Genomic DNA, 27,650 nt, shown 5'->3' on the forward strand with positions numbered 1-27,650 from the left:
TATATATATATTATATATATATAAATATATATATATTATATATATATAAATATATATATATATATAATATATATAAATATATATATATTATATATACATATATATATTATATATATATAATATATACACAGTATATATATAAGATATATATAATATGTATATGATATATATTATAATACATATATAATATATATATGATATATATACATATATATATGATATATATTATAATACATATATAATATATATATGATATATATACATATATATATGATATATATACATATATATATATGACTTGTCCCTAAACGCTTTTCTTCCCGTCACTTACACACACATTCAGTTCCCTGGAGAGAACAATGTCTGAAAGTTGGGCAAGTGATCAAACAGAACTGATGCAAATGTTAAGATATCCATCCATCCATCAATTTTCTACCGCTTGTCCCTTAATAGTGATGAATTCAGCAAATGTATCAAACAACTGGCCGGTAATATAACACACTTGATGTATCAGACCATTTAAAAAGAAAGACGCACTTTGACCTTGGTATTCCACAAACAGCTCTTCAAAGAGAGGGGTGGTCTGCAAGATACAAAAACAATATACCGTATTTTCCGGACCATAGGGCGCACCGGATTATAAAGCGCACTGCCGATGAGCGGGTCTTTTCAGGTCTATTTTCAGACAAAAGGCGCACCGGATTATAGGGCGCATTAAAAGGGATCAAAATATATTTTTTTAAATGTAAAAGACTTCCTTGTGGTCCACATAACATGTAATGTTGGTTCTTTGCTCAAAATGTTGCATAGATGATGTTTTATACATCATCTTCAAGTCGCTTCCTGACAGTCGCTTCAGGATGCGCCGTTTTGTGGGCGGTCTTATTTATGTGGCTCACCTTCCGTCATCTTTGTTGTAGCGGTGTAGCGTGCAAGGACGGGAGTGGAAGAAGTGTCAAAAAGATGGCGCTAACTGTTTTAATGACATTCACACTTTATTTCAATCAATAACGGAGCAGCATCTCCTCATCCGTGGCTCACTAGTGCAACAACAACAAGGCCGGAAATGTGTCCTGTAAAAAACTGTCTGACCTAATAACTCTAATAACTAAAGTTCCTTGGGTGAATAATGTAAACTCACTACACCGGTATGTTTTAGCGCTTTCATGGCGAGTTTACTGACAGATATAAGTAAGAACTTTACACTACTTTATATTAGAAATGGCAACAGCTGAGGATGAATGTCACATAACAAGAAGATAGAGAAAAAGAAGATTATCGACTACGGTGTCGGCACGGACTACAAAGGCGGACGCATGCACATTTTCAGGACTTATGCAGATCCCAAATACAGATCAGCAGGTACCAGAAGGTAAAAGTTGCTTTTGCATAATATTGCAAAATAAAACGCCAGATAATATGTCTTACCTTATACACACACCATAATAATACTCCTATGTTGAAGCACAGTACAATCCATCAAGTGGTGTGGCTTCATAGCTTACCAAAGTCCTACTAAAACATTATGATTTTTGAGCGTTGTATGTAATGTTCTATATTTTCAATGGAACATATGACATTTTGGTGTTGTTTACTTGAATCATATTGCAGTCTATACATATATCTTATGTGTGACTGCCATCACATTGCAGTCTACACATATCTCTGGTGTGACTGCCATCTACTGCTCACACTTATCATTTCAACATGTACCAAATAAAATAGATTCGAGGTCGGTATGCACAACCAAAATTATTCCGTACATTAGGGGCGCACTGTCGAGTTTTGAGAAAATGAAAGGATTTTAAGTGCGCCTTTTAGTCCGAAAAATACGGTATGTTTAAAGCCATAATGTATTCGACTTTGCATGTATACCTAATGAATAGTTCACCTGCTTCCAGCGGAAGATTTTATATTTCTGTGACTTAAAAGATCCGTTCTTCTACAGGAAGTGGAGATGCGTAATTCCGAGTTGGAGCGGCGCATCCAGAACACGGAGCAAAACTTGAACAACTCTATGGAGGACCGAGATCGCTTGGACACCGAGCTTCAGAGGTCCATTGAAATTCTCGACATCAAAATCTTTGACCTCAATGATCTCCGCCAGAGCCTCGTGAAGCTCGTCGACAAATAACGCGTCAGGATGAAGGAACAGAAGTCAAACAGATGGGCGGCCCGCACGGGAAGCATCTTGTCCGCAGGACTCGGTGAATAGATGTCGGTCGGCCTAACGACGTAGCGCTTCATGTTGCTTCCATGGAAACAATGCAATAACTTCAAGGTAACTGCTTTCAAGTGCAAGATATTTTAAACACTAAGGACAACCGGTGCTTGTAGTATTACACGTAGTACGACTTTAGGATTTAAAAAGCGCATCTTAAGTGTTATTACGACTGATAAGAGGCCTTGTTTTACTGTCTTTCTTGAAACCAGTAAAAATGAGACCTGATGAACTGCCTTGTCCACACAAGCACACATTAAAACTGCATTCACAGCCAGATACACGGATTCATGTGAGTAGTTGTTCATGCATTATGTAGCAGCAATAAGACAGAGGACCGTATTTTCCGGACCATAGGGCGCACTGCCGATGAATGGTCTATTTTTGATCTTTTTTCATATATAAGATTATAGGCCGCATTAAAGAGGTCATATTATTTTAATTTTTTCCTAAATGTAGAAGACTTCTTTGTGGTCTACATAACATAATAATGGTGGTCAAAATGTTGCATAGATGATGTTTTACACATCATCTTCAAGCCGCTTTCTGGATGCGCCGTTTTGTGGGCGGTCCTATTTACGTGCCTCCACTTCGACAGCGTCTTCTCCCCGTCATCTTTGTTGTAGCGGTGTAGCGCGCAAGGACGGGAGTGGAAGAAGTGTCAAAAGATGGAGATAACTGTTTTAATGACATTCAGACTTTACTTCAATCAATAACGGAGCAGCATCTCCTCATCCGGAAACAACAACAACACCCAGAAATGTGTCCCGTGAAAAACCGTCCGACCGGAACTCTAATAACTAAAGTTCCTTGGGTGAATAATGTAAACTCACTACACCGGTATGTTTACTGACAGATATAAGTAAGAACTTTACAGTACTTTATATTAGAAATGGCAACAGCGGAGGATGAATGTCCCATAACAAGAAGATATAGAAAAAGAAGCCTATCAACAACGGTGTCGTCATTGACTACAAAAGGCGGACGCCCGCATTTTATCAGGATTTATGCAGATCCCAAATGCGGATCAGCAGGTAACAGAAGGTAAAAAAAAGTTGCTTTTGCGTAATATTGCGAAAACAAGACGCCAGATAATATGTCTTACCTTATACACCAGGGGTGGGCAATTAATTTTTACCGGGGGCCGCATGAGCAACCCGAGCACTGCTGGAGGGCCACATCGACAATATTTCAATTAAATTTTGCTCAATATTATTTTTGATATATACCGTAAGATAAATAATAATAATAATAATTAATAATACTTTCATTTAACCTAACTTAACTTTATACCAAAAGCACTGCTTTGGAAATCATTTGTACCCCTTTCAGAGATCACATTTAGTTCCCCTTAAACATCCTCATGTTGCACAATGAAATGTAAGCATAGGATGAAGTGTGCATTCCTGTAACTTTCTCTAGTAACAGCATTCCATGATTAATATGAATAAATTAACATTAATAATAAATGACAGTAAAATAAGCACATGTATGACTGAGGAGTCATAGTGTAACTTTGTGTGGTGTTTGAGTTGTCCGACTTTTTGTGTGGCCATAAACGCACCAGTGGTTTAGTGGTATGCGTGTTGGTGACAGACGACAAGTTGGTTTTGGCCTGGTTTGTACGGCAGAAAATGACTAGTTTTTCGAGATAGAAGTGTTTTACTCGTGTTTTTGGTGTGGTTATGGCCGAATATAAACAGTTTTGCTCAATAAAGTGATCGATATAATTCCTGGCCTTGAAGCATCTCGATAGACGTTACAATAATTGAACAGTGTTCAATTTAACGGTGTTGATGAACACCGTTAGGGCCGCTTGTTGTCACTGTCACTCAGAGTTGCATTGCAAAATTACACAGAATAAATGTGTTTATTTTGTTTAGAATTCAAATGGGATTTGATTTGGTGCGCGGCATATATTTGCTGTGCGCAGAGGACGCTTTAGCAGTGCGCGCACCTTAGACGGAACGTTGCTTGGCAGTCCATGTCTTGTTGAAAACACGCCATTCCTCATCAACTTTTCTCTTTTTAGCGTCTCGGGTGTAAACCGTGCATCACTTGTCTCTGTGCACCTTCACTCACAGGTTACACACGGACATACGCCCATAAATAACACTTTTCAAAATAAAAGCAGCACAGTTGTATTGCGCGCATGACAGATGTTTTTTCAACTTTATTTTGTAATTTGTGATTGTAACTGTTCACATTCACTCACAATCACGCACGCGCATACGTCCACACGGAAGTAATACAAATAACGCTTTTCAAAACAAAAGCAGCACCGTTGTATTGCACACTCGACATAGATACTATTTTAAATTTATGATTGGTCTCAACGCGGGCCGGACAGGGACGCACAAAGGGTCGGATGTGGCCCGCGGGCCGCAGAATGCCCTGGTCTGTTATACACGCATCATACTAATACTCCTATGTTTAATGCGGCGAAAATCCATCTAGCGGTGTGGCTTCATAGCTTACCAAAGTCGTACTAAAACATTTTGATAGATTTTTGAGCGCCGTGTGTAATGTTCTATATTGTCAATGGAACTTATAAAATGTACGTGTTGTTTACTTGAGTCATATTGCCATCATAGTGCAGTCAACACGTATCTCTTATGTTTGACTGCCATCCACTGGTCACACTTATTACAACATGTACCAAATAAAATTGCTTCGAGGTCGGTAAGCAAAGCCAGAATTATTCCGTACATTAGGCGCGCCGGGTTAAAAGGCGCACTGTCGAGTTTTGAGGGGGAAAAAATGATTTTAGGTGCGCCTTATAGTCCGGAAAATACGGTAGTTGAAATGAAGAGAGGGTGTATTTTGGTGACTTGAACTGTGTGAATAATAACACCAAAGCTCAACGTATTAAGGTCTTTCAGCAGCTTCTGTGCTCACATGAGGGATTCTTCCAATGATGTAACTCAGGGGTGTCCAAACTTTTTCCACTGAGGGCCGCACACTGAAAAATCAAAGCAAGCGGGGGCCATTTTGATATTTTTTATTTTAAAAAACAATACAATATATGTATAAAAAAGATACATTTAGGCCTCCACTCAGACTTGAACCCGGGGACCCCAAAAGGTTTTGGTCAAAAAAAATATTACAAATGTGTCATTATTTAGTATTATTATTATTCAAGGTTTAAATCTCTAGATCAACATTAGGTCTATTTGTCAATATAACGCTTTTAAAGATTTGTGTTGTATGCCATTTTTGTCAAGGAAAACCGTGTTTTTTTATGGAAAAAAACACAAAATGTGCAATATTTTCCCCCAATAAAATTTTAAAGTGGAATATTTGAGATTATATAATAATTGGAGTCTTAAAAAGATCAATAACTCATAACAACATTGATTTTAATTCATTATTTTTTTGAGCAATGACACTTAAAAAAAAAAAAGTCCCACTAAAATGATTGGGGATCCAAAAGGGTACTGCTCAGTAAAGTTTAAAAAAATAAATCCAACATTTTTTTTTAACTTTTACCACAATAGTCTCAAGATCAACTTCAGATCTATCCGTCAATTATAAGTTTGATTGTTGTTTATGTTTTTTGTTTGTTCGTTTTAGGCCCTTCTTTAAAAAACTTTGTTTTTTAAATGGCAACTAAAAAATATGCAACATTTTCCCCTCAAAATATCTCAACGTGGAATATTTAATGTGACATAAATGGAGCCTTGAATAGGTCAATAATTCATAATGACATTGATTTTGATTCATTATTATTTTTTAAAGAAAGAAACAGCGTACATGGCAGCTTTGTGTTATTAGAGTAAATAATGCAACATTTTCTTGTTACATTTCACCTGTTTGCTCTTTTATACCACTTTTTTTTTTTTTTTCATCGTATTTTTAGAATGTGCCGTGGGGACGTTAAAAAATTACCTGCAGGCCGCAAATGGCCCCCGGGCCGCACTTTGGACACCCCTGATGTAACCCATAAGGCGACAACTTAAGTGATGAATAGAAACTTACTTACTGTATGATCGCTCCACCTCGGCTGTGACGCATTCAAGGACTTTAGGGATACTTCCAAGACTTGTCGTTTTCATCAGTGGAAGAGGTGACACGTGGACGGGTCAACAGTGCATCTATTGAACAGCAGAATGTCAGTAACAGTATTTTTTTTTTTTTTACTGGACCACACAGACTGTAGAGTTGAACATTTCTTTCTAGCCTTACTGTTTGTATTCCCAGGATGGTCGGAGAAAGTCACGGCGGATGTTCCTTACATGCTGTTACGAAAAATAAAAGCAAGAGACCACAAACTTGTCTTTTTTTGTGCACAAAAAAAATCTCACATCTGCCACTGTCACAGCTAAAATAACAAAGTATCATTCAAATAGAGGACCAAAAAATAAACAACTTTTAATGTTGTAATAATTATAAGTTTGTGAGCACAATCAGAACAATCACAATCCATTATTGGAAAAGAATCGCAATAATGTGTAATGTCAGGCAAATATACAGGGTCAAAAAACGAATGAGCTCAATGAAATCGCAACATAAGCTTTCACAGGGTAGTTGAATGTTTCCACCATACAACATGCTCAGCGGATATGTTGCTAAAAGATCGGTTTAGACGCAGCAACACGAGTATTTCCAGGCGACAATGGAAACACCGACACTTGAATGAGCCGCATGTAAAAATAAATCAAGGTACAGGAAAGAAGATGAGCAACCACAGGTCGAAACACAACCACCAAGGTGAGCAAAAGATTCTGATCTGTTAAAGGATCGGGACAGACAGAACTTGAGCAGCCTACAGAACTACACTTGAGTCAACACATGCGCGTGCAAAATAAAACCCCACGAGAAAATCTGCTAATTCTACGCGAGAAAACAAATACTTTTTTAGACCTACACTACCGTTCAAAAGTTTGGGGTCACCCAAACAATTTTGTGGAATAGCCTTCATTTCTAAGAACAAGAATAGACTGTCGAGTTTCAGATGAAAGTTCTCTTTTTCTGGCCATTTTGAGTGTTTAATTGACCCCACAAATGTGATGCTCCAGAAACTCAATCTGCTCAAAGGAAGGTCAGTTTTGTAGCTTCGGTAACGAGCTAAACTGTTTTCAGATGTGTGAACAGGATTGCACAAGGGTTTTCTAATCATCAATTAGCCTTCTGAGCCAATGAGCAAACACATTGTACCATTAGAACACTGGAGTGATAGTTGCTGGAAATGGGCCTCTATACACCTATGTAGATAATGCACCAAAAACCCGACATTTGCAGCTAGAATAGTAATTTACCACATTAGCAATGTATAGAGTGTATTTCTTTCAAGTTAAGACTAGTTTATAGTTATCTTCATTGAAAAGTACAGTGCTTTTCCTTCAAAAAATAAGGACATTTCAATGTGACCCCAAACTTTTGAACGGTAGTGTAAATTGGAAAAGTCAGGAAGAAATCAAGCATAACGTTGAACCACTCAAACAATGAACTCTTCAAGAAGGAAAGTAAATAACTATGAATTAGGAAATGATACAACTAAAATGTTAAATTAATGGGTAAAATTAATATTTTAGCATTAAAAGTATAATTTCAGCTTCTTCATACTAGCATGTAAACAAAATGATCAGTGCTGCTTAATTCAGGGCAGCTGTGTCTTTAGATGGTCTAATAATTAGGCAAGGCATCTCTGTGCGATTCTGTTACATAGCAATCGCAAGCTGTGAGGATCTTCATGCTTTCACCAAAACGAGCGCAAGTTACTCTTTATCACCACCCCGAGTTCTCCTGGTTGTACTACGGATATATTTAGAAGAACAAATACGGTCTCGTACACGTTGGGAGACAAAAACATGACTTTTGCTATTCAAAGAGCTAATTCCACGTGTTCCTTGCAGACCACCTCCAGAGAGATGGTGTCATCACCATTTCTTTTGAAACTTGCCACTAACCGCTGAGAAAGAGTGAATGATCAGTGGCTTTGTGGCCCACACATGTCCACTGACAAAGAGTTCTTGAACAGCCAAAGACTTGGCAGTTGGAAACGTTGCTTCAAGCCGTGTGTCGCCCCCCCCTCGCTCTGTGTCTCATCCTGTAGGGCAGTTAGCTAGGAGGACAGACGTGTGGAGACCACCTCCATCTTTCCCTGCGACCAGACGGCCTGGAGACCCTAAAGGGATTCAGGGGCACGTGAGGGTCAGATGACACGGTACACCCCTCGCTCCGGTTTGGAGCTTTCCTCCTCAAAGACGCCAAGGGTCTCGTTCCTCCAGCAGCGCCGATTCCAAAGACGCCAGCTCGCTCCTTCGGCTCGCCTGGGCGCGTGCAGGGAAGCAGTGCCTTCGCTCCTCCGTCAGCCTGGCACGCCGCCCCCTCGCTCTGCTCTTCTCTCTTGTGATTGGTTGGTTTTCTCGCTCCTGTTACTTTCACGCAGTGGTGTAGCGGTGGAAAACGGGTATCCTTATTTGTTCGTTTTTTTGTTATCACCCAGATTTTAAACTCTGATGAACTGAGCTCATATAGGCCAAGCACCTTTCAGCAGTCTGAGAAACAAGAACAAAAACATCATTACACTCACTGGCCACAACATTAGGGACAATTGCTCTAGTACAGGGGTGTCCAAAGTGCGGCCCGGGGGCCATTTTTTAACGGCCCCACGGCACATTTTAAAAATACGATTGAAAAAATAAAAAAAAAACATTAAAAGTGGTATTTAAAGAGCAAACAAGAAAATGTAGCAATGTTTACTCTAATCACACAAAGCTGCCATGTAGGCTGTTTCTTTCTTTAAAAAATAATAATGAATCAAAATCAATGTCATTATGAATTATTAAACTATTCAAGGCTCCAATTACGTCACATTAAATATTTTGAGATATTTTTTGGGGAAAACGTCGCATATTTTGTGTTTGCCATGTAAAAAAACCAGCTGTTTTTTTTTAAAGAAGGGCCTAAAACGAACAAACAAAAAACATAAACAACAATAAAACTTATAATTGACGGATAGATCTGAAGTTGATCTCGAGATTATTGTGTTAAAAGTAAACAGTAAAAAAATATATATATAATTTATTTTGTAACACTTTAATGAGTAGGACCCTTTTGGATCCCCTACAATTTGAGTGTGATTAGTTTTAAGTGTCATTGCTCAAAAAATAATAATGAATTGAAGTCAATGGTGTTATGAGTTATTGACCTTTTTAAGGCTCCAATTATTATATAATCTCAAATATCCCACTTAAAAATTTTATTGGGTGAAAATATTGCGTTTTTTTGTGTCTTTTTCATTTTAAAAAAATGGTTTTCTTTGACATAAAGAGCATACAATTTAAATCTTTAAAAAATGTTATAATTACAGATAGACCTAATGTGGATCAACACAAATAATAATACTGAATAATGACACATTTTTTATATTTTTTGGACCAAAACCCTTTGGGGTTCCTGGGATCAAGCCTGACTGGAAGCCTAAATGTATATTTTTTATACATATATTTTATTGGTTTTTAAAATAAAAAATATCAAAATGGCCCATGCCAGCTTTGATTTTTCAATGTGCGGCCCTCAGTGGAAAAAGTTTGGACACCCCTGATCTAATACAAACTACAAACCCCGTTTCCATACGAGTTGGGAAATTGTGTTAGATGTAAATATAAACGGAATACAATGATTTGCAAATCATTTTCAACCCATATTCAGTTGAATATGCTACAAAGACAACATATTTGATGTTCAAACTGATAAACTTTTTTTTTTTTGCAAATAATCATTAACTTTAGAATTTGATGCCAGCAACACGGGACAAAGAAGTTGGGAAAGGTGGCAATAAATACTGATAAAGTTGAGGAATGCTCATCAAACACTTATTTGGAACATCCCACAGGTGAACAGGCAAATTGGGAACAGGTGGGTGCCATGATTGGGTATAAAAGTAGATTCCATGAAATGCTCAGTCATTCACAAACAAGGATGGGGCGAGGGTCACCACTTTGTCAACAAATGCGTGAGCAAATTGTTGAACAGTTTAAGAAAAACCTTTCTCAACCAGCTATTGCAAGGAATTTAGGGATTTCACCATCTACGGTCCGTAATATCATCAAAGGGTTCAGAGAATCTGGAGAAATCACTGCACGTAAGCAGCTAAGCCTGTGACCTTCCATCCCTCAGGCTGTACTGCATCAACAAGCGACATCAGTGTGTAAAGGATATCACCACATGGGCTCAGGAACACTTCAGAAACCCACTGTCAGTAACTACAGTTGGTCGCTACATCTGTAAGTGCAAGTTAAAACTCTCCTATGCAAGGCGAAAACCGTTTATCAACAACACCCAGAAACGCCGTCTGCTTCGCTGGGCCTGAGCTCATCTAAGATGGACTGATACAAAGTGGAAAAGTGTTCTGTGGTCTGACGAGTCCACATTTCAAATTGTTTTTGGAAACTGTGGACGTCGTGTCCTCCGGACCAAAGAGGAAAAGAACCATCCAGATTGTTATAGGCGCAAAGTGTAAAAGCCAGCATGTGTGATGGTATGGGGGTGTATTAGTGCCCAAGACATGGGTAACTTACACATCTGTGAAGGCACCATTAATGCTGAAAGGTACATACAGGTTTTGGAGCAACATATGTTGCCATCCAAGCAACGTCACCATGGACGCCCCTGCTTATTTCAGCAAGACAATGCCAAGCCACGTGTTACATCAACGTGGCTTCATAGTAAAAGAGTGTGGGTACTAGACTGGCCTGCCTGTAGTCCAGACCTGTCTCCCATTGAAAATGTGTGGCGCATTATGAAGCCTAAAATAGCGCAACGGAGACCCCCGGACTGTTGAAAACTTAAGCTGTACATCAAGCAAGAATGGGAAAGAATTCCACCTGAGAAGCTTCAAAAATGTGTCTCCTCAGTTCCCAAACGTTTACTGAGTGTTGTTAAAAGGAAAGGCCATGTAACACAGTGGTGAACATGCCCTTTCCCAACTACTTTGGCACGTGTTGCAGCCATAAAATTCTAAGTTAATTATTATTTGCAAAAAAAAAAAAAAGTTTGAGTTTGAACATCAAATATCTTGTCTTTGTAGTGCATTCAATTGAATATGGGTTGAAAAGGATTTGCAAATCATTGTATTCCGTTTATATTTACATCTAACACAATTTCCCAACTCATATGGAAACGGGGTTTGTACAATGAACCTTCAGTCGTCCCTCGTTTATCAATGTTGCCTGACTGTCTGCCCCGCAGGATTTTTGAGGACCAGTCATAGACAATTTAGAGTGAAAAGCAAATTTTTATTTTCACTCGTATACAAAACATTCTAACTTGGATTGTTTCCCTGGCTTCGAGACTCTACCGAAGGACAGTGCGGCTAAGACACAACAAACTCCCTTCTTGTCTCTCATGGACACACACCTGTTGTTGTTGACTTTGGACTTATCGGCTGCACGACATCAAGGCCGCGGAACATAGACACGCGGCAGACTTACACACACACATGCATCCACAAAAATATAGGCCACACACACATACCCCACCCCCAATCCAACGCCCTCGACGAAAATCCCATAGGGGTGATGGAAGGATGGGCAGCGCCTGAGAGCTGCGGCCAGCCACCATGACCCCGCACTCCCTCCCCTATGTATATGTGATTTGCTACGGAGGTTTTTTCCCACTCCAGACTGGGTCCCCTTAGGTGCCCAGTCTAGATTGTATTTTTTTACTCATCCTTCCCCAGCGTTCACCTTTTTCCCATCTTTTATGGGGCGCCTTGTGGCAACCCATCAGCGTTCCTGTTCTGTAACCCTGTACACTGTTTGTTTGTCTAACCTTGAACGGGTTTGTGCTGAAAACAAAAGTTTCGTTGTACTTGTGCAATGACAATAAAGACCTATCTTACCTGTGAATTAAGAAAATATTGTAAAATCAATATAATTTATTTCACGTTAAAATGACCGCTTATTTGTTGTGCTCCTTGATTCTCCCCCGCTTCTCACTCCCTCTTAACACTCCATGGGCTACTAAAGCCCTCCTTTTCCTCCTTCCAAGACGTGCTTGTACTCTCCCACCCACTGCACTGACCCACAACAACAACAACACAAGCAAACATTCGCTACGTAGCTTAACTACATTTCCCAGTAGCTTCGCTACTTTTAAATAAGTAGCGATTTCCGTAGCTTAGCTATGCTTAGACCCATGTAGCGGTTAGCTAAGCTACATGCTACAAAAGAAGAGAGAGGGAGAAGAGAAAGAGAAGTGGACTACTGCAACTCCACAGGCAGGGCACAATCTATACGGGAAACATCAATGATTATTAGTTGGTTTACGTATAATGATTCACGATTGGTTAAGATTGGGGCAAAATATTAGGGACAGGCCAATCAGAGGCAATATAGGGCGGGTCATGGAACCAGGAAAGGAAATCACAACAGACATCCCACATGATAACAAGCGAGTCAAAGAGGGAATATTCAAGCGGGCGATTTATATATTAATAAAACTAGTTGAAGAAGGCAGAGGGATTCTCTTCCTTAAATGTTTCTTTTAGCGATGTAGACGACGTCCAGGAAACCCACAATGTGTCTACTTGGCCACATTTGGACAAATGTATGCGTCTGGATAAAACATTCATTGAGTTGTTTACCATGTAAGCCCAAATCTAAACTGCTCTCGAGTTGCCAAGCCGGGCATATTTCGCACGTAAAATGCTGTCAAAAATGTATGCCGGAGTGAGGAAGATCATAGCCGCACAATTAAGTCAAGTCACTTATTTGGCGCTGACCAGACGTGTGGTCTAGTAGGACCACAGAACCGTACATGTGTGACAGTCCATTACATCGTCGACTGGGAATTAAAAAGTGCCTGCCTGCAAATGTATTTTTTTATCTGAGTTTGATACACTTTGTATTATTTGCACAACTATGTTATTTATTTTAAGTAGAAATAATATTTTTCTATTTTATTTATGTTACGTAATTCTGTACCACTTAAACAGTTTATTTTCTGCGCTGTTAATACCCATCTTGACTAAGTGGGTTAATAAAAGTGCCACTGACTGACTGTTTTCAGTACAGTTGTCATTCACTTGAAATTCAGTGAATTTATATATTTATATGTATACTTTCACCGGAAAATATATTGAGATTAGGGATGGCAGATAATATCGGATTGCCAATATTATCGGCCGATAAATGCTTTAAAAGGTAATATCGGAAATTATCGTTATCGGTTTCAAAATGATCGGTATCGGTTTCAAAAAGTAAAATGTATGACTTTTTAAAACGCCTCTGTGTACACGGACGTAGGGAGAAGTACAGAGCGCCAATAAACCTTAAAGGCACTGCCTTTGTGTGCCGGCCTAATCACATAATATCTATGGCTTTTCACACACACAAGAGAATGCAATGCATACTTGGTCAACAGCCATACAAGTCACACTGAGGGTGGCGTATAAACAACTTCAACACTGTTACAAATATGCGCCACACTGTGAACCCACACCAAACAAGAATGACAAACACATTTCGGGAGAACATCCGCACTGTAACACAACATAAACACAACAGAACAAATACCCAAAACCCCTTGCAGCACTAACTCTTCCGGGACGCTACAATATACACCCCACGCCCACCTCAACCCCGCCTACCTCAACCTCCTCATGCTCTCTCAGGGATGTCCCAAATTCCAAGCTGCTGTTTTGAGGCATGTTAAAAAAAATAATGCACTTTGTGACTTCAATAATAAATATGGCAGTGCCATGTTGGCATTTTTTTTCCATAACTTGAGTTGATTTATTTTGGAAAACCTTGTTAAAGTTAAAGTTAATGTACCAATGATTATCACACACACACTAGGTGTGGTGAAATTTGTCCTCTGCATTTGACCCATCCCCTTGTTCACCCCCTGGGAGGTGAGGGGAGCAGTGGGCAGCAGCGGTGCCGCGCCCGGGAATCATTTTTGGTGATTTAACGCCCAATTCCAACCCTTGATGCTGAGTGCCAATTCAAGGAAATACGGTATATATCGAATTTAAGTAAAAATATATCGAGATATACTTTTTCGGCCATATCGCCCAGCACTAGCGAGAGCATAAAAAACTGTCAACAACCTTCTTAAAGGCCTACTGAAATGAATTTTTTTTATTTAAACGGGGATAGCAGATCTATTCTATGTGTCATACTTGATCATTTCGCGATATTGCCATATTTTTGCTGAAAGGATTTAGTATAGAACAACGACGATAAAGATCGCAACTTTTGGTATCTGATAAAAAAAGGCTTGCCCCTACCGGAAGTAGCGTGACGTAGTCAATTGAACATATACGCAAAGTTCCCTATTGTTTACAATGATGGCCGCATGAAGTGAGAGAGATTCGGACCGAGAAAGCGACAATTTCCCCATTAATTTGAGCGAGGATGAAAGATTTGTGGATGAGTAAAGTGCAAGTGAAGGACTAGTGGGGAGTTGAAGCTATTCAGATAGGGAAGATGCTGTGAGAGCCGGGGGTGACCTGATATTCAGCTGGGAATGACTACAACAGTAAATAAACACAAGACATATATATACTCTATTAGCCACAACACAACCAGGCTTATATTTAATATGCCACAAATTAGTCCTGCATAAAAACACCTACGTGTTTGTTATGCTAGCTCCTAGCTCCTCTGCTAGCTCCTAGCTCCATAGAACACGCCAATACAATTCAAACACCTGATCAACACACACAATCACTCAGCCCAAAAGACAGTTCACCTAACCCAATGTTCATAAAGCTTATATATTTTTAAAAAGTTACGTACGTGACGCGCACATACGGTCAAGCTATCAAATGTTTAGCAGCCAAGGCTGCATACTCACGGTACCTGGTATTCAGCTGGGAATGACTAAAACAGTAAATAAACACAAGACATATATTTACTCTATTAGCCACAACACAACCAGGCTTATATTTAATATGACACAAATTAATCCTGCATAAAAACACCTACGTCTTTGTTATGCTAACTCCTAGCTCCTATGCTAGCTCCTAGCTCCATAGAACACGCCAATACAATTCAAACACCTGATCAACACACACAATCACTCAGCCCAAAAGACCGTTCACCTAACCCAAGGTTCATAAAGCTTATATATTTTTAAAAAGTTACGTACATACGCAAAAAAAAAGTTGCGCACATACGGTCAAGCGATCAAATGTTTAGAAGCCAAAGCTGCATACTCACAGTAGCACGTCTGCGTCTTTGTCATCCAAATCAAAGTAATCCTGGAAAGAGTCTGTGTTGTCCCAGTTCTCTACAGGCGTCTGTGTATCGAAGTCAAAAGTCCTCCTGGTTAGAGTCTCTGTTATCCGAGTTCTTCCATCTTGACTGCATGTACTGGACTGAATGTAAACAAAGACGCGCCGGCTGTGTACTGTTGTTGCTGACTTCGTTCGAAAAATACGTCCGTTTCGCACCGACAACTTTCTTCTTTGCTTGCTCAGCTTCTTTCTCCATAATGCAATGAACATAATTGCAACAGATTCACGAACACAGATGTCCAGAATACTGTGGAATTATGAAATGAAAACAGAGCTTTTTTGTACTGTATTCAATGGGGAAGGCATACCTCTGTTCCCCGGGCTACGTCACGTGCATACGTCATCCTCAGAGGCGTTTCGAACCGGAAGTTTAGCGGCAAATTTAAAATGTCACTTTATAAGTTAACCCGGCCGTATTGGCATGTGTTATAATGTTAAGATTTCATCATTGATATATAAACTATCAGACTGCGTGGTCGGTAGTAGTGGGTTTCAGTAGGCCTTTAATATTTTTTAGACCATTGTTAGAGCCCCCTAAACATGAATCAACACCCTGCTTTTATTTTTTTACACACGCTGTCTAGCGCGTGGTATTTGGATCTTAGTAGATCAGGCCCAAAAGTGCGATGTGGCGAGGGACGACTGTATTAGTAAATGAATAAATGTGCAAATGTATCAATGCTTACAGTCTAGTACTGGGACAGTCCAGTCACACCATGCTGGTAGGCTCGCTCCCCCTGATAGGTGGAGTCTTGAGATAGCGCCACGTCAATTTGGGACTTGAATTCATCTCCTAAGTAACTGTCCTATGATGGAAGAAACATCAGAGAGATTTAGAAAACAAGTTCAACCACAGCTGAGTACACAATGATCAAACCTGGGAAAGCTCCGCCTGGGAGAGCCCCGGCTGGCTCATTTGTGACGGCTGACTCATGTTAATGTAGCCTTGGGTCAGAGGCCCTTGGGAAAAGGGCTGCGAGCCCAAGTCTTGGCTGGCCTGGCTGCCACTCATATGGCCCCCTCTGCTGTGGTTGTTGCCACGGTTTCTTTGGCGACTACCTCGAGTGTTGCCTCCTCCGCCAGCTTTTCCTTTCATGCCGCCTCCACGACCTGGAGAAGAAATAAGTTAGTCTACACACCTCACACACGTACACACAACTTCTCTAATCTCACCTGCCGTCGAGCCGTTGAGCTGTCCGAGGTAACCAGGAGGAGGCATAGGGGGCATGACAAGGCTAAAGGGGATGGGGATGTTTAGGGAAGTCATGGGATTGGGGCCGCTACCAATCATTCCAATCTGGTCGTGGGTCTGGAAGTACATGTTGGATGTACGCCCTGTCGCGGAAAAGGCATCGGTTTAACCGTGATTCCTCTTTTTTTGTCCAACTTTACAGAGGTTGGTGAGCATCGTGTGAAACACAGAAGTTTTTAAGTCAAGATCTCACCATTGCTGCTGCGATCATAAACAGATCCGGGAATAAGGGCTTCCCTGGCGTCATACATGGCTGTGCTCATGAATCGGCCTCCCTGCAGAACCACAAAACAGGTCAAACTCCAGCTCCTGACAGGAAATATATTTAGTAGAGATGTCCGATAATGGCTTTTTTGCCGATGTCCGATATTGTCCAACTCTTAATTACCGATTGCGATATCAACCGATACCGATATATAAAGTCGTGGAATTAACACATTATTATGCCTAATTTTGTTGTGATGCCCTACTGGATGCATTAAACAATGTAACAAGGTTTTCCAAAATAAATCAACTCAAGTTATGGAAATAAGTGCCAACATGGCACTGCCATATTTATTATTGAAGTCACAAAGTGCATTATTATTTTTAACATGCCTCAAAACAGCAGCTTGGAATTTGGGACATGAGGAGGTTGAGGTGGTGGTTGGGGGGGGGGGGGGGGGGGGGGTTATATTATAGCGTCCCGGAAGAGTTAGTGCTGCAAGGGGTTCTGGGTATTTGTTCTGTTGTGTTTATGTTGTGTTACGGTGCGGATGTTCTCCCCAAATGTGTTTGTCATTCTTGTTTGGTGTGGGTTCACAGTGTGGCGCATATTTGTAACAGTGTTAAAGTTGTTTATACGGTCACCCTCATTGTGACCTGTATGGCTGTTGATCAAGTATGCCTTGCATTCACTTAGGTATGTGAAAAGCCGTAGATATTATGTGATTGGGCCGGCACGCAAAGGCAGTGCCTTTAAGGCACGCCCCCAATATTGTTGTCTGGGTGGAAATCGGGAGAAATTCGAGAGAATGGTTGCCCCGGGAAATTTTCGGGAGGGGCTCTGAAATTCGGGAGTCTCCCGGGAAAATCGGGAGGGTAGGCACGACGCAACTGCTCTATACTTCTCCTTACGTCCGTGTACCACTCCGTACAGCAGCGTTTTAAAAAATTTAATTTTACTTTTTGAAACCGATACCATTAATTTACGATATTACATTTTAAAGTATTTATTGACCGATAATATCGGCAGTCCGATATTATCGGACATCTCTAATATTTAGAGTTTCAAACAGAATGAGGCAACCTACAGGGTTGATGGTGTTGACCAGCTTGCGGGGCTTGCTGAACTGCATGAGGCTCTCGCGCAAATTGTTAAGCGGTCCTTCCACCAGCACCTTCTGCTCCTTGTAGTTGTTCAGCAAGTGGTTCCACAGGGGTTGCTTGGACAGAGCTTTAGGATTCCCCACAATGATCACGCCATATCTATGTATGGCAGACACACATCAGTGTTGGAAAGTTGCCACGCACTCATGCGACACTGCGTTGAGCATTTTTGATCACCTGGCTCTTGTGAGCGCCACGTTAAGACGACGCGGGTCATTGAGGAAGCCGATGCCCTGGTGCTCGTTGGCCCTCACACAGGACAAGATGATAAAGTCCTTCTCTCTGCCTTGGAAAGCATCCACACTGGCAATCTCCACCTCCTGCAGGAAGGAATACACCAATGAGTGTTACGTAACCTAAAATACTATGTCATCATTTAAGACCACTTGCCCACATACCTGGTACAGTTTGGTGTGAAGGGAGCCACTGAACTGCATGTATTGGACCAAGTAGGACCTCTGCCCCTCATAAGGGGTGATGATACCAATTTGATCAGGTTTGGCACCAGCCTTCAGCAACCGTGTTGTTATTTTCTCCACATTGGCTGCCTCAGTTCTGTGTAAACACGACTAGATTTTCACCAGTACAAATACTGCTTAGGACAGACATTAAGAAAAGACTTGAATAAACGCTTTATTGCCAAACATGAGAGCATGACAAATTTACAGTCCAGATACAGCTTTTATCACTATTAATATGACACTATTATCGGGGCCTTATGTATCATCCGGTACGATATCAACATTAATCGCACATAGTTTTAATATTTTGTAGTGTGGAATGCAAAAAAAAGGCTTAATTGAGTGAAATTGCTCACACACAAAACAGTAGGAATGAAAAACAATCTTTTTATTATTTACTGTCTGCAATGGACTTATGTTGTCTTTACATGAAATGGTAATTTTTTTTGGCCAGCTCTCACTGGATCGGTTCGCAGCCGAGTGTGAAGCGACTGGGATTGGAATCAGCACCACCAAGACCGAGTCCATGGTTCTCGCCCGGAAAAGGGTGGAGTGCCATCTCAGGGTTGGGGAGGAGATCTTGCCCCAAGTGGAGGAGTTCAAGTACCTCGAAGTCTTGTTCACGAGTGAGGGAAGAGTGGATGGTGAGATCGACAGGCGGATCGGTGCGGCGTCTTCAGTAATGCGGACGCTGTATCGATCCGTTGTGGTGAAGAAGGAGCTGAGCCGGAAGGCAAAACTCTCGATTTACCGGTCGATCTACGTTCTCATCCTCACCTATGGTCATGAGCTTTGGGTTATGACCGAAAGGACAAGATCACGGGTACAAGCGGCCGAAATGAGTTTCCTCCACCGGGTGGCGGGGCTCTCCCTTAGAGATAGGGAGGGAATCTCTTGTCATCCGGGAGGAGCTCAAAGTAAAGCCGCTGCTCCTCCACATCGAGAGGAGCCAGATGAGGTGGTTCGGGCATCTGGTCAGGATGCCACCCGAACGCCTCCCTAGGGAGGTGTTTAGGGCACGTCCGACCGGTAGGAGGCCACGGGGAAGACCCAGGACACGTTGGGAAGACTATCTCTCCCGGCTGGCCTGGGAACGCCTCGGGATCCCCCGGGAGGAGCTGGACGAAGTGGCTGGGGAAAGGGAAGTCTGGGCTTCCCTGCTTAGGCTGCTGCCCCCGTGACCCGACCTCGGATAAGCGGAAGAAGATGGATGGATGGATGGATGGGTAATTGTTTTTTGGCAACGATATATTTCATTAGGTTAAACTCATGACACAGTAAGTTGAATGATGCGGACACGTTTATTACTAGATACTTTCTAATAAGCTTCAGCCTTGGTAGACTTCTTCTCTGTAAATAATAATCAGCTATAATTATTTGATACTTGTTTATTTTTACAAATAATAATAATAATAATGGATTACATTTATAGAGCGCTTTTCTAGACACTCAAAGCGCTTCACAAAGAAGGTGGTGGTAAGCTACTTTTCATAGCCACAGCTGCCCTGGCGTACACTGACATGTTTTGGACTGCAATGTTCAATTAAGGACACTAAGTATGGCTAGCCTGTGTGCTATCGTGCGCTTGGCTGTTGAGTAGCTGATAGCTCCTAATACCTACTATGTAAATAGTAGGTCAATTACAAGAAAAAACTAATCTTGTGTGCTTATTGGAGGACATTTAGCAACTAACTGGCTGTGCAGTTTTGCACAAGTAAACTGCAAGACTGCTTGTATCAGAGCACTTATATATGAGCCCAATATCCAATATCTATACCGGATCGGGACACCTTTATTAAGAACGTAAACATTTATGTTACAGTACCACAAAACACACAGTGCATATACAGAGAGATAGTATTACTTGCGGGTCCAAACCTGTTAAGATAAGATGTTCCTGAGCTGGCGATTTCTTCCTGGCCTTGAGTGACATAAAAGAACATGGGCTTGTCAGGCTGTGGCCACTGGAAGTCAAAGCCCTTCTTCACACGGTCACCTGCAAACAGAAATCTAAATGACATGTTTGGAGGTTTTGGATGCCAATGTTCAGGAGTTTTAAGTCCTGTGTATTTTTCTTTTGCTTGTCTTATGGATTTTTCAAACAAGGCTATTGAGTTAAGTGCAACATCTAGTGGTGAAATACAGTACTTGAATGTAGAATAAAGGATGGATTTTAAAATAGTTTTCAGTTATAGCAGATTTATTACATTTAAATATCACTGTGAATAAATAATTCAAGAAGGCAGAATTAAGACTGAGACTAAGAGTATTTATTCTGTCTGAAAAGGAGAAAGACAAATTAGAGATTTCTCATGCTTGGACTAAATATTTTTGTCTCACCAGCAGTGACTCCGTTCTGCAGTGAGCCTTCATAGAAGATGTTGGAGGGGAAGGCACTGAGGGCCGGGTGCATGCGATATTGAACCTGCAGACGGATTGGTCGAATCCCCAAAACAACCAGACGCTCAAAGAGAGACTGGGACAGTCCTGCTTTAGCTGCCTTCTTGCACATCACCACTGGGCCCAGCTGGCAGTGGTCACCCACCAAAATCAACTACAAAGATAACAGGAGTTACCTTGTCAAGTTGGATTTGTGATAAAACAGATTGGAAATACAAAATGGAGAACTACCACAAAAGCATAATAACCCGTACTGTCGATGGCATAACAAAAACATTTATTAGTAACTATTAACTCAACTGCAGATAAACATACATCATGTGATATGTGATTATATTGTTTGGAACCCACAAGGAATGTAACAATATGAACATTTTATATCATGTTATCGTCACCAAAATAATCACTTTATCATTGCGGTATTGTTAAATAAGCTCAAAAAGTATTAACACAGACTGAAATTTTCTGACCAAGTTATTGAAAAATAAATAGATAGACACTGTTATAAACCCCACTTTTTTCAGTGTTTTGTGTTTCTTATGCTTCACTGATAGTGTTAAATATTGGTTTGTATTCTATATCACCACTGGGCCCAGCTGGCAGTGGTCACCCACCAAAATCAACTACAAAGATAACAGGAGTTACCTTGTCAAGTTGGATTTGTGATAAAACAGATTGGAAATACAAAATGGAGAACTACCACGAAAGAATAGTAACCCATACCGTCAATGGCATAATATAAACATTTGTTAGTAATTATTAACTCAACTGCAGATAAACATACATCATGTGATATTTGATTACCGTATTTTTCGGATTATAAATCGCAGTTTTTTTCATAGTTCGGCCGCGATTTATACTCCGGAGCGATTTATGTGTGAAATTAGTAACACATTACCGTAAAATATCAAATAATATTATTTATCTCATTCACGTAAGAGACTAGACGTACCGATAGAAGAGGAAGCGGCGCATTGTCTGGAGTTGGCAGAGTTGTTTAGAAGAGACACCGAGGAAGATGATTTCATGGGATTTAGCTATTAGGAGTGACAGATTGTTTGGTAAACGTATAGCATGTTCTATATGTTATAGTTATTTGAATGACTCTTACCATAATATGTTACGTTAACATACCAGGCACGTTCTCAGTTCATTATTTATACGTCATATAACGTACACTTATTCAGCCTGTTGTTCACTATTCTTTATTTATTTTAAATTGCCTTTCAAATGTCTATTCTTGGTGTTGGATTTTATCAAATACATTTCCCCCCAAAAATGTGACTTATATATTTTTTTTCCCTTCTTTATTATGCATTTTCAGCCTGTGCGATTTATACTCTGGAGCGATTTATTATCCGAAAATTACGTATATTGTTTGGACCCCACTAGGAATATGACAACATGAACATTTTATATCATGGTTATCGTCACCAAAATAATCACGTTATCATTACGGTATTATTAAATAAGCTCAAAAAGTATTAACACAGACTGAAATTTTCTGACCAAGTTATTGAAAAATAAATAGATAAAACACTGTTATAAACCCTGCTATTTTGAATGTTTTGTGTTTCTTATGCTTCACTGATAGTGTTAAATATTTGGTTTGTATTCTAGCACTTTAAGATTTGTTTAAAAGAAAAGTGCGTTACAAATAAAATCTATTATTATCATTTATTATTTCTGGCGGGCGTTGTGGCGTCCTACTCTGTTCAGTGGTCCTTGAATGTCCCGTAAAAACACCTCCGTAGGTCTGGGCCGATATTTGATAAATCAATTAACCAACGATAAATTAAAATTAAAGTCAATAAGTTTTCCAGCGTTGTTAAATCGCCATATGCATGCTTTTCTTTTAGCAGCTAGGCGCGTTTGTACCATAGCAGAATGAACAGAAGGGGGTGAATTATCTTGTCCTCAGTAAGTGTCTTTGACTCTTTGTGCAGTGACACAGGGCTGCTGGCCGGCTAGCATCGCACAGTGCAAGTAGTTAGCATGTAGCAGCTAACATGGACAAAATGATCACAAAACCAAATTCCGCCGCACCAATGTGGGAATTTTTCAGTTTAAACCTTTGGAACCAAATGAGACTATCAACATCTAGGAGCCAGTTTGCCAAACCGAATACAACCACTCAACAGTCCTCACTTCGCACTCGGAGGGCGGTATAGCTCAGTTGGTAGAGTGGCCGTGCCAGCAACTTGAGGGTTCCTGTGTCGATCCCCGCTTCCCCCATCCTAGTCACTACACACTGGTTTGAATGTTACTTAGATATTGGGTTTCACTATGTAAAAGCGATTTGAGTCACTAGAGAAAAGCGCTATATAAATATAATTCACTTCACTTCACTCACTTTGTGCTTGGTGAACAAGCCAGGACATTGTAAACTAAACAGTGCAAAATGGTGTGCACTCACACCATGCTGCCTTTTAATACTGTTATAAAACTAGCATTTTTTTTTTTTAGTGTTGTCATGTCATGTTGGTGTTCCTCACTTGGAATCTGCCAAACCTAATTATGTTTTGCATATGACTGTTAATACATTGGTTTTAAGTGTAGTGTTTATATTGCTACTTTGCACTTTTGTTTAAGAAAATCCTAACTTGATTGTCAGTTAAGTCATGTACAACTCTACCTCTGCATACGTGTTCAATATTGAAGTGCAGCTTTGTTTGGAAACACTTTATTCAGCTATTTTGTTTATTGTCATGCTTGTGTATATTTGAGCCCCCCCAATCTCCTCCTTAAGATATTGTATTGCTTTTAGTTGCAATTTTTATTCAAGCGCAAATTTTGCTAACAATGTATATTTTATTGTGATTATTTGTTTGTTTAACTTGGAGAATAACATGTTTTCATTTCAATTAAAACGTTAAAATACAATTTTATTGCATTTGAAAGTATGTACATCCATTATTATTAATAAAGGTCGACTGAAATGAGATTTTCTTATTTAAACGGGGGTAGCAGATCCATTCTATGTGTCATACTTGATCATTTCGCGATATTGCCATATTTTTGCTGAAAGGATTTAGTAGAGAACATCGACGATAAAGTTCGCAACTTTTGGTCGCTGATAAAAAAGTCTTGCCTGTAACGGAAGTAGCGTGACGTCACAGGTTGTGGAGCTCCTCACATCTGCACATTGTTTACAATCATGGCCACCAGCAGCGAGAGCGATTCGGACCGAGAAAGCGACGATTTCCCCATTAATTTGAGCGAGGATGAAAGATTCGTGGATGAGGAAAGTGAGAGTGAAGGACTAGAGGGCAGTGGAAGCGATTCAGATAGGGAAGATGCTGTGAGAGGCGGGTGGGACCTGATATTCAGCTGGGAATGACTAAAACAGTAAATAAACACAAGACATATATATACTCTATTAGCCACACCACAACCAGGCTTATATTTAATATGCCACAAATTAATCCCACATAACAAACACCTCCCCCCTCCCGTCCATATAACCCGCCAATACAAATCAAACACCCGCACAACACACTCAATCCCACAGCCCAAAGTACCGTTCACCTCCGCAAAGTTCATACAGCACATATATTTCCCCAAAGTTACGTACGTGACATGCACATAGCGGCACGCACGTACGGGCAAGCGATCAAATGTTTGGAAGCCGCAGCTGCGTACTCACGGTAGCGCGTATCCAACTCAAAGTCCTCCTGTTAAGAGTCTCTGTTGTCCCATCTCCACAAGCATGCGTATCCAACTCAAAGTCCTCCTGGTAAGAGTCTCTGTTGTCCCAGGCCAATGGTAAAGCTTGACTGTCATCGTTCGGGAATGTAAACAATGAAACACCAGCTACGTGTTTGTGTTGCAGCAGCCGGCCGCTAATACACCGCTTCCCACCTACAGATTTCTTCTTTGCTATCTCCATTGTTCATTAAACAAATTGCAAAAGATTCACCAACACAGATGTCCAGAATACTGTGGAATTTTGCGATGAAAACAGACGACTTAATAGCTGGCCACAATGCTGTCCCAAAATGTCCGCTACAATCCGTGACGTCACGTGCAAACGTCATCATACCAAGACGTTTTCAGCAGGATATTTCGCGGGAAATTTCAAATTGCACTTTACTAATCTAACCCGGCCGTATTGGCATGTGTTGCAATGTTAAGATTTCATCATTGATATATAAACTATCAGACTGCGTGGTCGGTAGTAGTGGGTTTCAGTAGGCCTTTAAATCAATGGTTAATTTGGTCTCATAAAAATAATGGCAATACTATCGTTTTTCGGCAGTAATTCGTAGGTCACTATATCGTCAAGCAAAATTTGTTATCGGCCCAGGCCTACACCTTTGTCTCGCATTTCTGAGTATAGAACGAGCGCTCTGTTTTAAGAGATCACAGCTGGTAGGTTCAATGGACACAATTTAATATCTTAGTTGCTCAGACAGCAATGTGGGTATGTCATCGTTTTGATGGGGAAAGACATTAATGTCTTTTATTTTCATGTTAGCATTCAAGCCAGTGAGCTGGCGCCAGTCAGTCCGTGAGTTTATCAAAGTTCAGTTATCAATCATGGTTTTTCCATCATTTTAATTGAAAACGGTAATACTAACTGTGGGGAGTTTTATTGCGGTTATCATTAATACTGTTTATCGTTACGTCCCTGATCCCCACACACACACACACAGCATACCACTGCCAACAAAGCAAAACAAATATGGCTAGTACCTGCTTAGCTCCAAGGACCACAGGTACCATGCACTCGGGCTCAGTTGCCTGCGTGCTCTCATCGATCAGGATCGATCTGAACTGCATCTTAGCCAGACGAGGGTCGCCGGCCCCAACACAAGTACAGCAGATTACGTCGGCATTCTGCAAGAGATCAGCATGTATAGTGAGACATCACTAGAAGAGTAAACTTAGTGGTCAGCCCAATTTTCACACCATCAACAGCTCCCTTTCAGCGGTGCGTCGCAGATCCCTGTAACGTTTCTCATCCGAGGACGACAACTCTCCGGTCTCGTCTTTCAGCTGTTGAAGTTTCTGAAGTTCTGGCATACTGTGGACATGAAAAAACCGGTGTGACACCAGGATACAACAATTTAAAAAAAACTCGAGTCACAAAACTAATGCCGTGTAAAAACTGCTCGTTACAATTATCAAATGTTACCTGTCCATGTTACGGGTCTGGTTGTGCAGAGCCAGGAATGAGACCGGTGAGTCGATGGCTTCCCTGCTCTTGGCACACAGCCTCACCACTTTGAGTCCAGTCTGGTGGATCTTCTCTGTCAACTGGTCCACAGCAATGTTACTGGGCGCACACACCAGAACTGGTCTGGAGCGGGGACACAAGTTACAGAAAAGGAAAATAAAACACACTCTTCACTAACAAAATCCATGAATCACAACAGCGTCATAGATTAGCAGTAGTACATTAGATTACGAATGTGAACACGGTCATACCCACTGCCCTGTCGAGCCAGGTGGTACACGATGGTGGCAGAGGTCACCGTCTTTCCAGTGCCAGGGGGACCTTGGATCAGGCTGAGGGGCCGCTGCAGCACCGTCTTTACGGCATACACCTGTGTGAAAACACAAATGACTTCTACCTTTTTCATTCAACTAAAGTGTAAGTTAGGCAAATGTAACTTATACTGTGGCTTTTATAACTGTAATTATTGCTAATGTGATTAAAAAAACCTGGTCTTCAGTTAATGTTGCACGTCAATAAAATGACATTTTATCTCTTACTTGGGAGTGGTTGAGGTCAGGCAGTCCTTGCGCAGTGAAGCGTTTGGGCAGCTGACACTTGATGATCACGTCCTCCACCTCGTGGCCCAGCAGTTTGTGGTAGATGTAACCAGACACGGAAGTTTCATCCACAGCAAATGTCTTCAGGGAACTCTGCATCCTGTAAAGGATGACACAAGTTGCATTGCACATCTCACATATGCCTCAACAATAACATGCTTTGCTGTTTGCGGTATAAATAGTAAGAGGGTTAAAAAAAACATTTGATGAATTGAGAACAGGGACAAACTGTGTGCTACCTGTCAAAGGATGTGGACTTCCACACAAAGTCCACTTGAAAGTTGTGTGGGATCTCCACTGGAGCGCCAGCACTGCTCCTCAGTTCGATGGCGATCTCATCACCGTAGTCTCAGTGCGGAAAGTCAAGGTTTTTCAAATTCCCAGCAATTCGACACTTTTTTCAAATGCAGAGCCTAACCGAGGGCTCACTGTGTATGCAACAATTCTAACGTGACTGGAGCAAGTCTAAAAGAAAAGAAAATAACATCCCCTTTTGGAACTGACTTGCTTACAGACAGGTTGAACCAATATCACCACAAATCAACGATATCATTGGTATCCCTCAAAAATGATACTGTCAGGGACTTTGATGACATGTCCAATGCCTTTCCACATAGGAGCCAGATCCCCTTTGTACCTCAGGCAGATTTCATCTCCTTGCATCAGTCGCATATCTGCCAGGGAAGACAGACAAAACAAATAATATTGAACACTTAACCCTTGTGTAATGTTCATATTGTTGTTACTCAGCCAGCGTTTGTGGATCTGATGGACCCGTTGCATTTTGTGGCTTTTAATGCCTCACAATCAAACACATGTATGTTAAAATACTAAACAGATGTTTACCTTATACCAATAAACATCTGTTTAGTATTTTAACATAAAAGTGTTTGATTGTGAAACAATAGAAAATACGTACTC

General features: G+C 40.7%; 2 protein-coding genes across 5 annotated transcripts in view; one reads left to right on the plus strand and one right to left on the minus strand.

The window, feature by feature from the left end:
* The window catches only part of LOC133630620 (homer protein homolog 3-like), a 104,460-nt gene extending 97,950 nt beyond the window's left edge, over positions 1 to 6,510 (plus strand). For all 3 annotated transcript variants that reach the window (XM_062022213.1, XM_062022212.1, XM_062022211.1), the window contains one exon: positions 1,949 to 6,510. In XM_062022213.1, coding sequence (XP_061878197.1) covers positions 1,949 to 2,134 — 186 coding nt within the window. In that variant the 3' untranslated portion in view covers positions 2,135 to 6,510. The remainder of the gene's footprint in view (positions 1 to 1,948) is intronic.
* Positions 6,511 to 6,567: 57 nt separating this feature from the next.
* The window catches only part of LOC133630619 (regulator of nonsense transcripts 1-like), a 40,037-nt gene continuing 18,954 nt past the window's right edge, over positions 6,568 to 27,650 (minus strand). For both annotated transcript variants that reach the window (XM_062022208.1, XM_062022210.1), the window contains exons 8-24: positions 27,305 to 27,403; positions 26,969 to 27,077; positions 26,670 to 26,829; positions 26,382 to 26,500; positions 26,089 to 26,253; positions 25,863 to 25,977; positions 25,647 to 25,790; positions 20,892 to 21,105; positions 20,430 to 20,547; positions 18,489 to 18,645; positions 18,268 to 18,410; positions 18,015 to 18,189; positions 16,916 to 16,997; positions 16,644 to 16,805; positions 16,348 to 16,580; positions 16,157 to 16,276; positions 6,568 to 8,721 (exon numbers count right to left, since the gene is read on the minus strand). In XM_062022208.1, the coding sequence (XP_061878192.1) occupies positions 16,160 to 16,276; positions 16,348 to 16,580; positions 16,644 to 16,805; positions 16,916 to 16,997; positions 18,015 to 18,189; positions 18,268 to 18,410; positions 18,489 to 18,645; positions 20,430 to 20,547; positions 20,892 to 21,105; positions 25,647 to 25,790; positions 25,863 to 25,977; positions 26,089 to 26,253; positions 26,382 to 26,500; positions 26,670 to 26,829; positions 26,969 to 27,077; positions 27,305 to 27,403 (2,312 nt within the window). In that variant the 3' untranslated portion in view covers positions 6,568 to 8,721; positions 16,157 to 16,159. The remainder of the gene's footprint in view (positions 8,722 to 16,156; positions 16,277 to 16,347; positions 16,581 to 16,643; positions 16,806 to 16,915; positions 16,998 to 18,014; positions 18,190 to 18,267; positions 18,411 to 18,488; positions 18,646 to 20,429; positions 20,548 to 20,891; positions 21,106 to 25,646; positions 25,791 to 25,862; positions 25,978 to 26,088; positions 26,254 to 26,381; positions 26,501 to 26,669; positions 26,830 to 26,968; positions 27,078 to 27,304; positions 27,404 to 27,650) is intronic.

Source organism: Entelurus aequoreus, linkage group LG16 (genome assembly GCF_033978785.1).
Source record: "Entelurus aequoreus isolate RoL-2023_Sb linkage group LG16, RoL_Eaeq_v1.1, whole genome shotgun sequence".
In the NCBI taxonomy this organism is placed as follows: Eukaryota; Metazoa; Chordata; class Actinopteri; order Syngnathiformes; family Syngnathidae; genus Entelurus; species Entelurus aequoreus.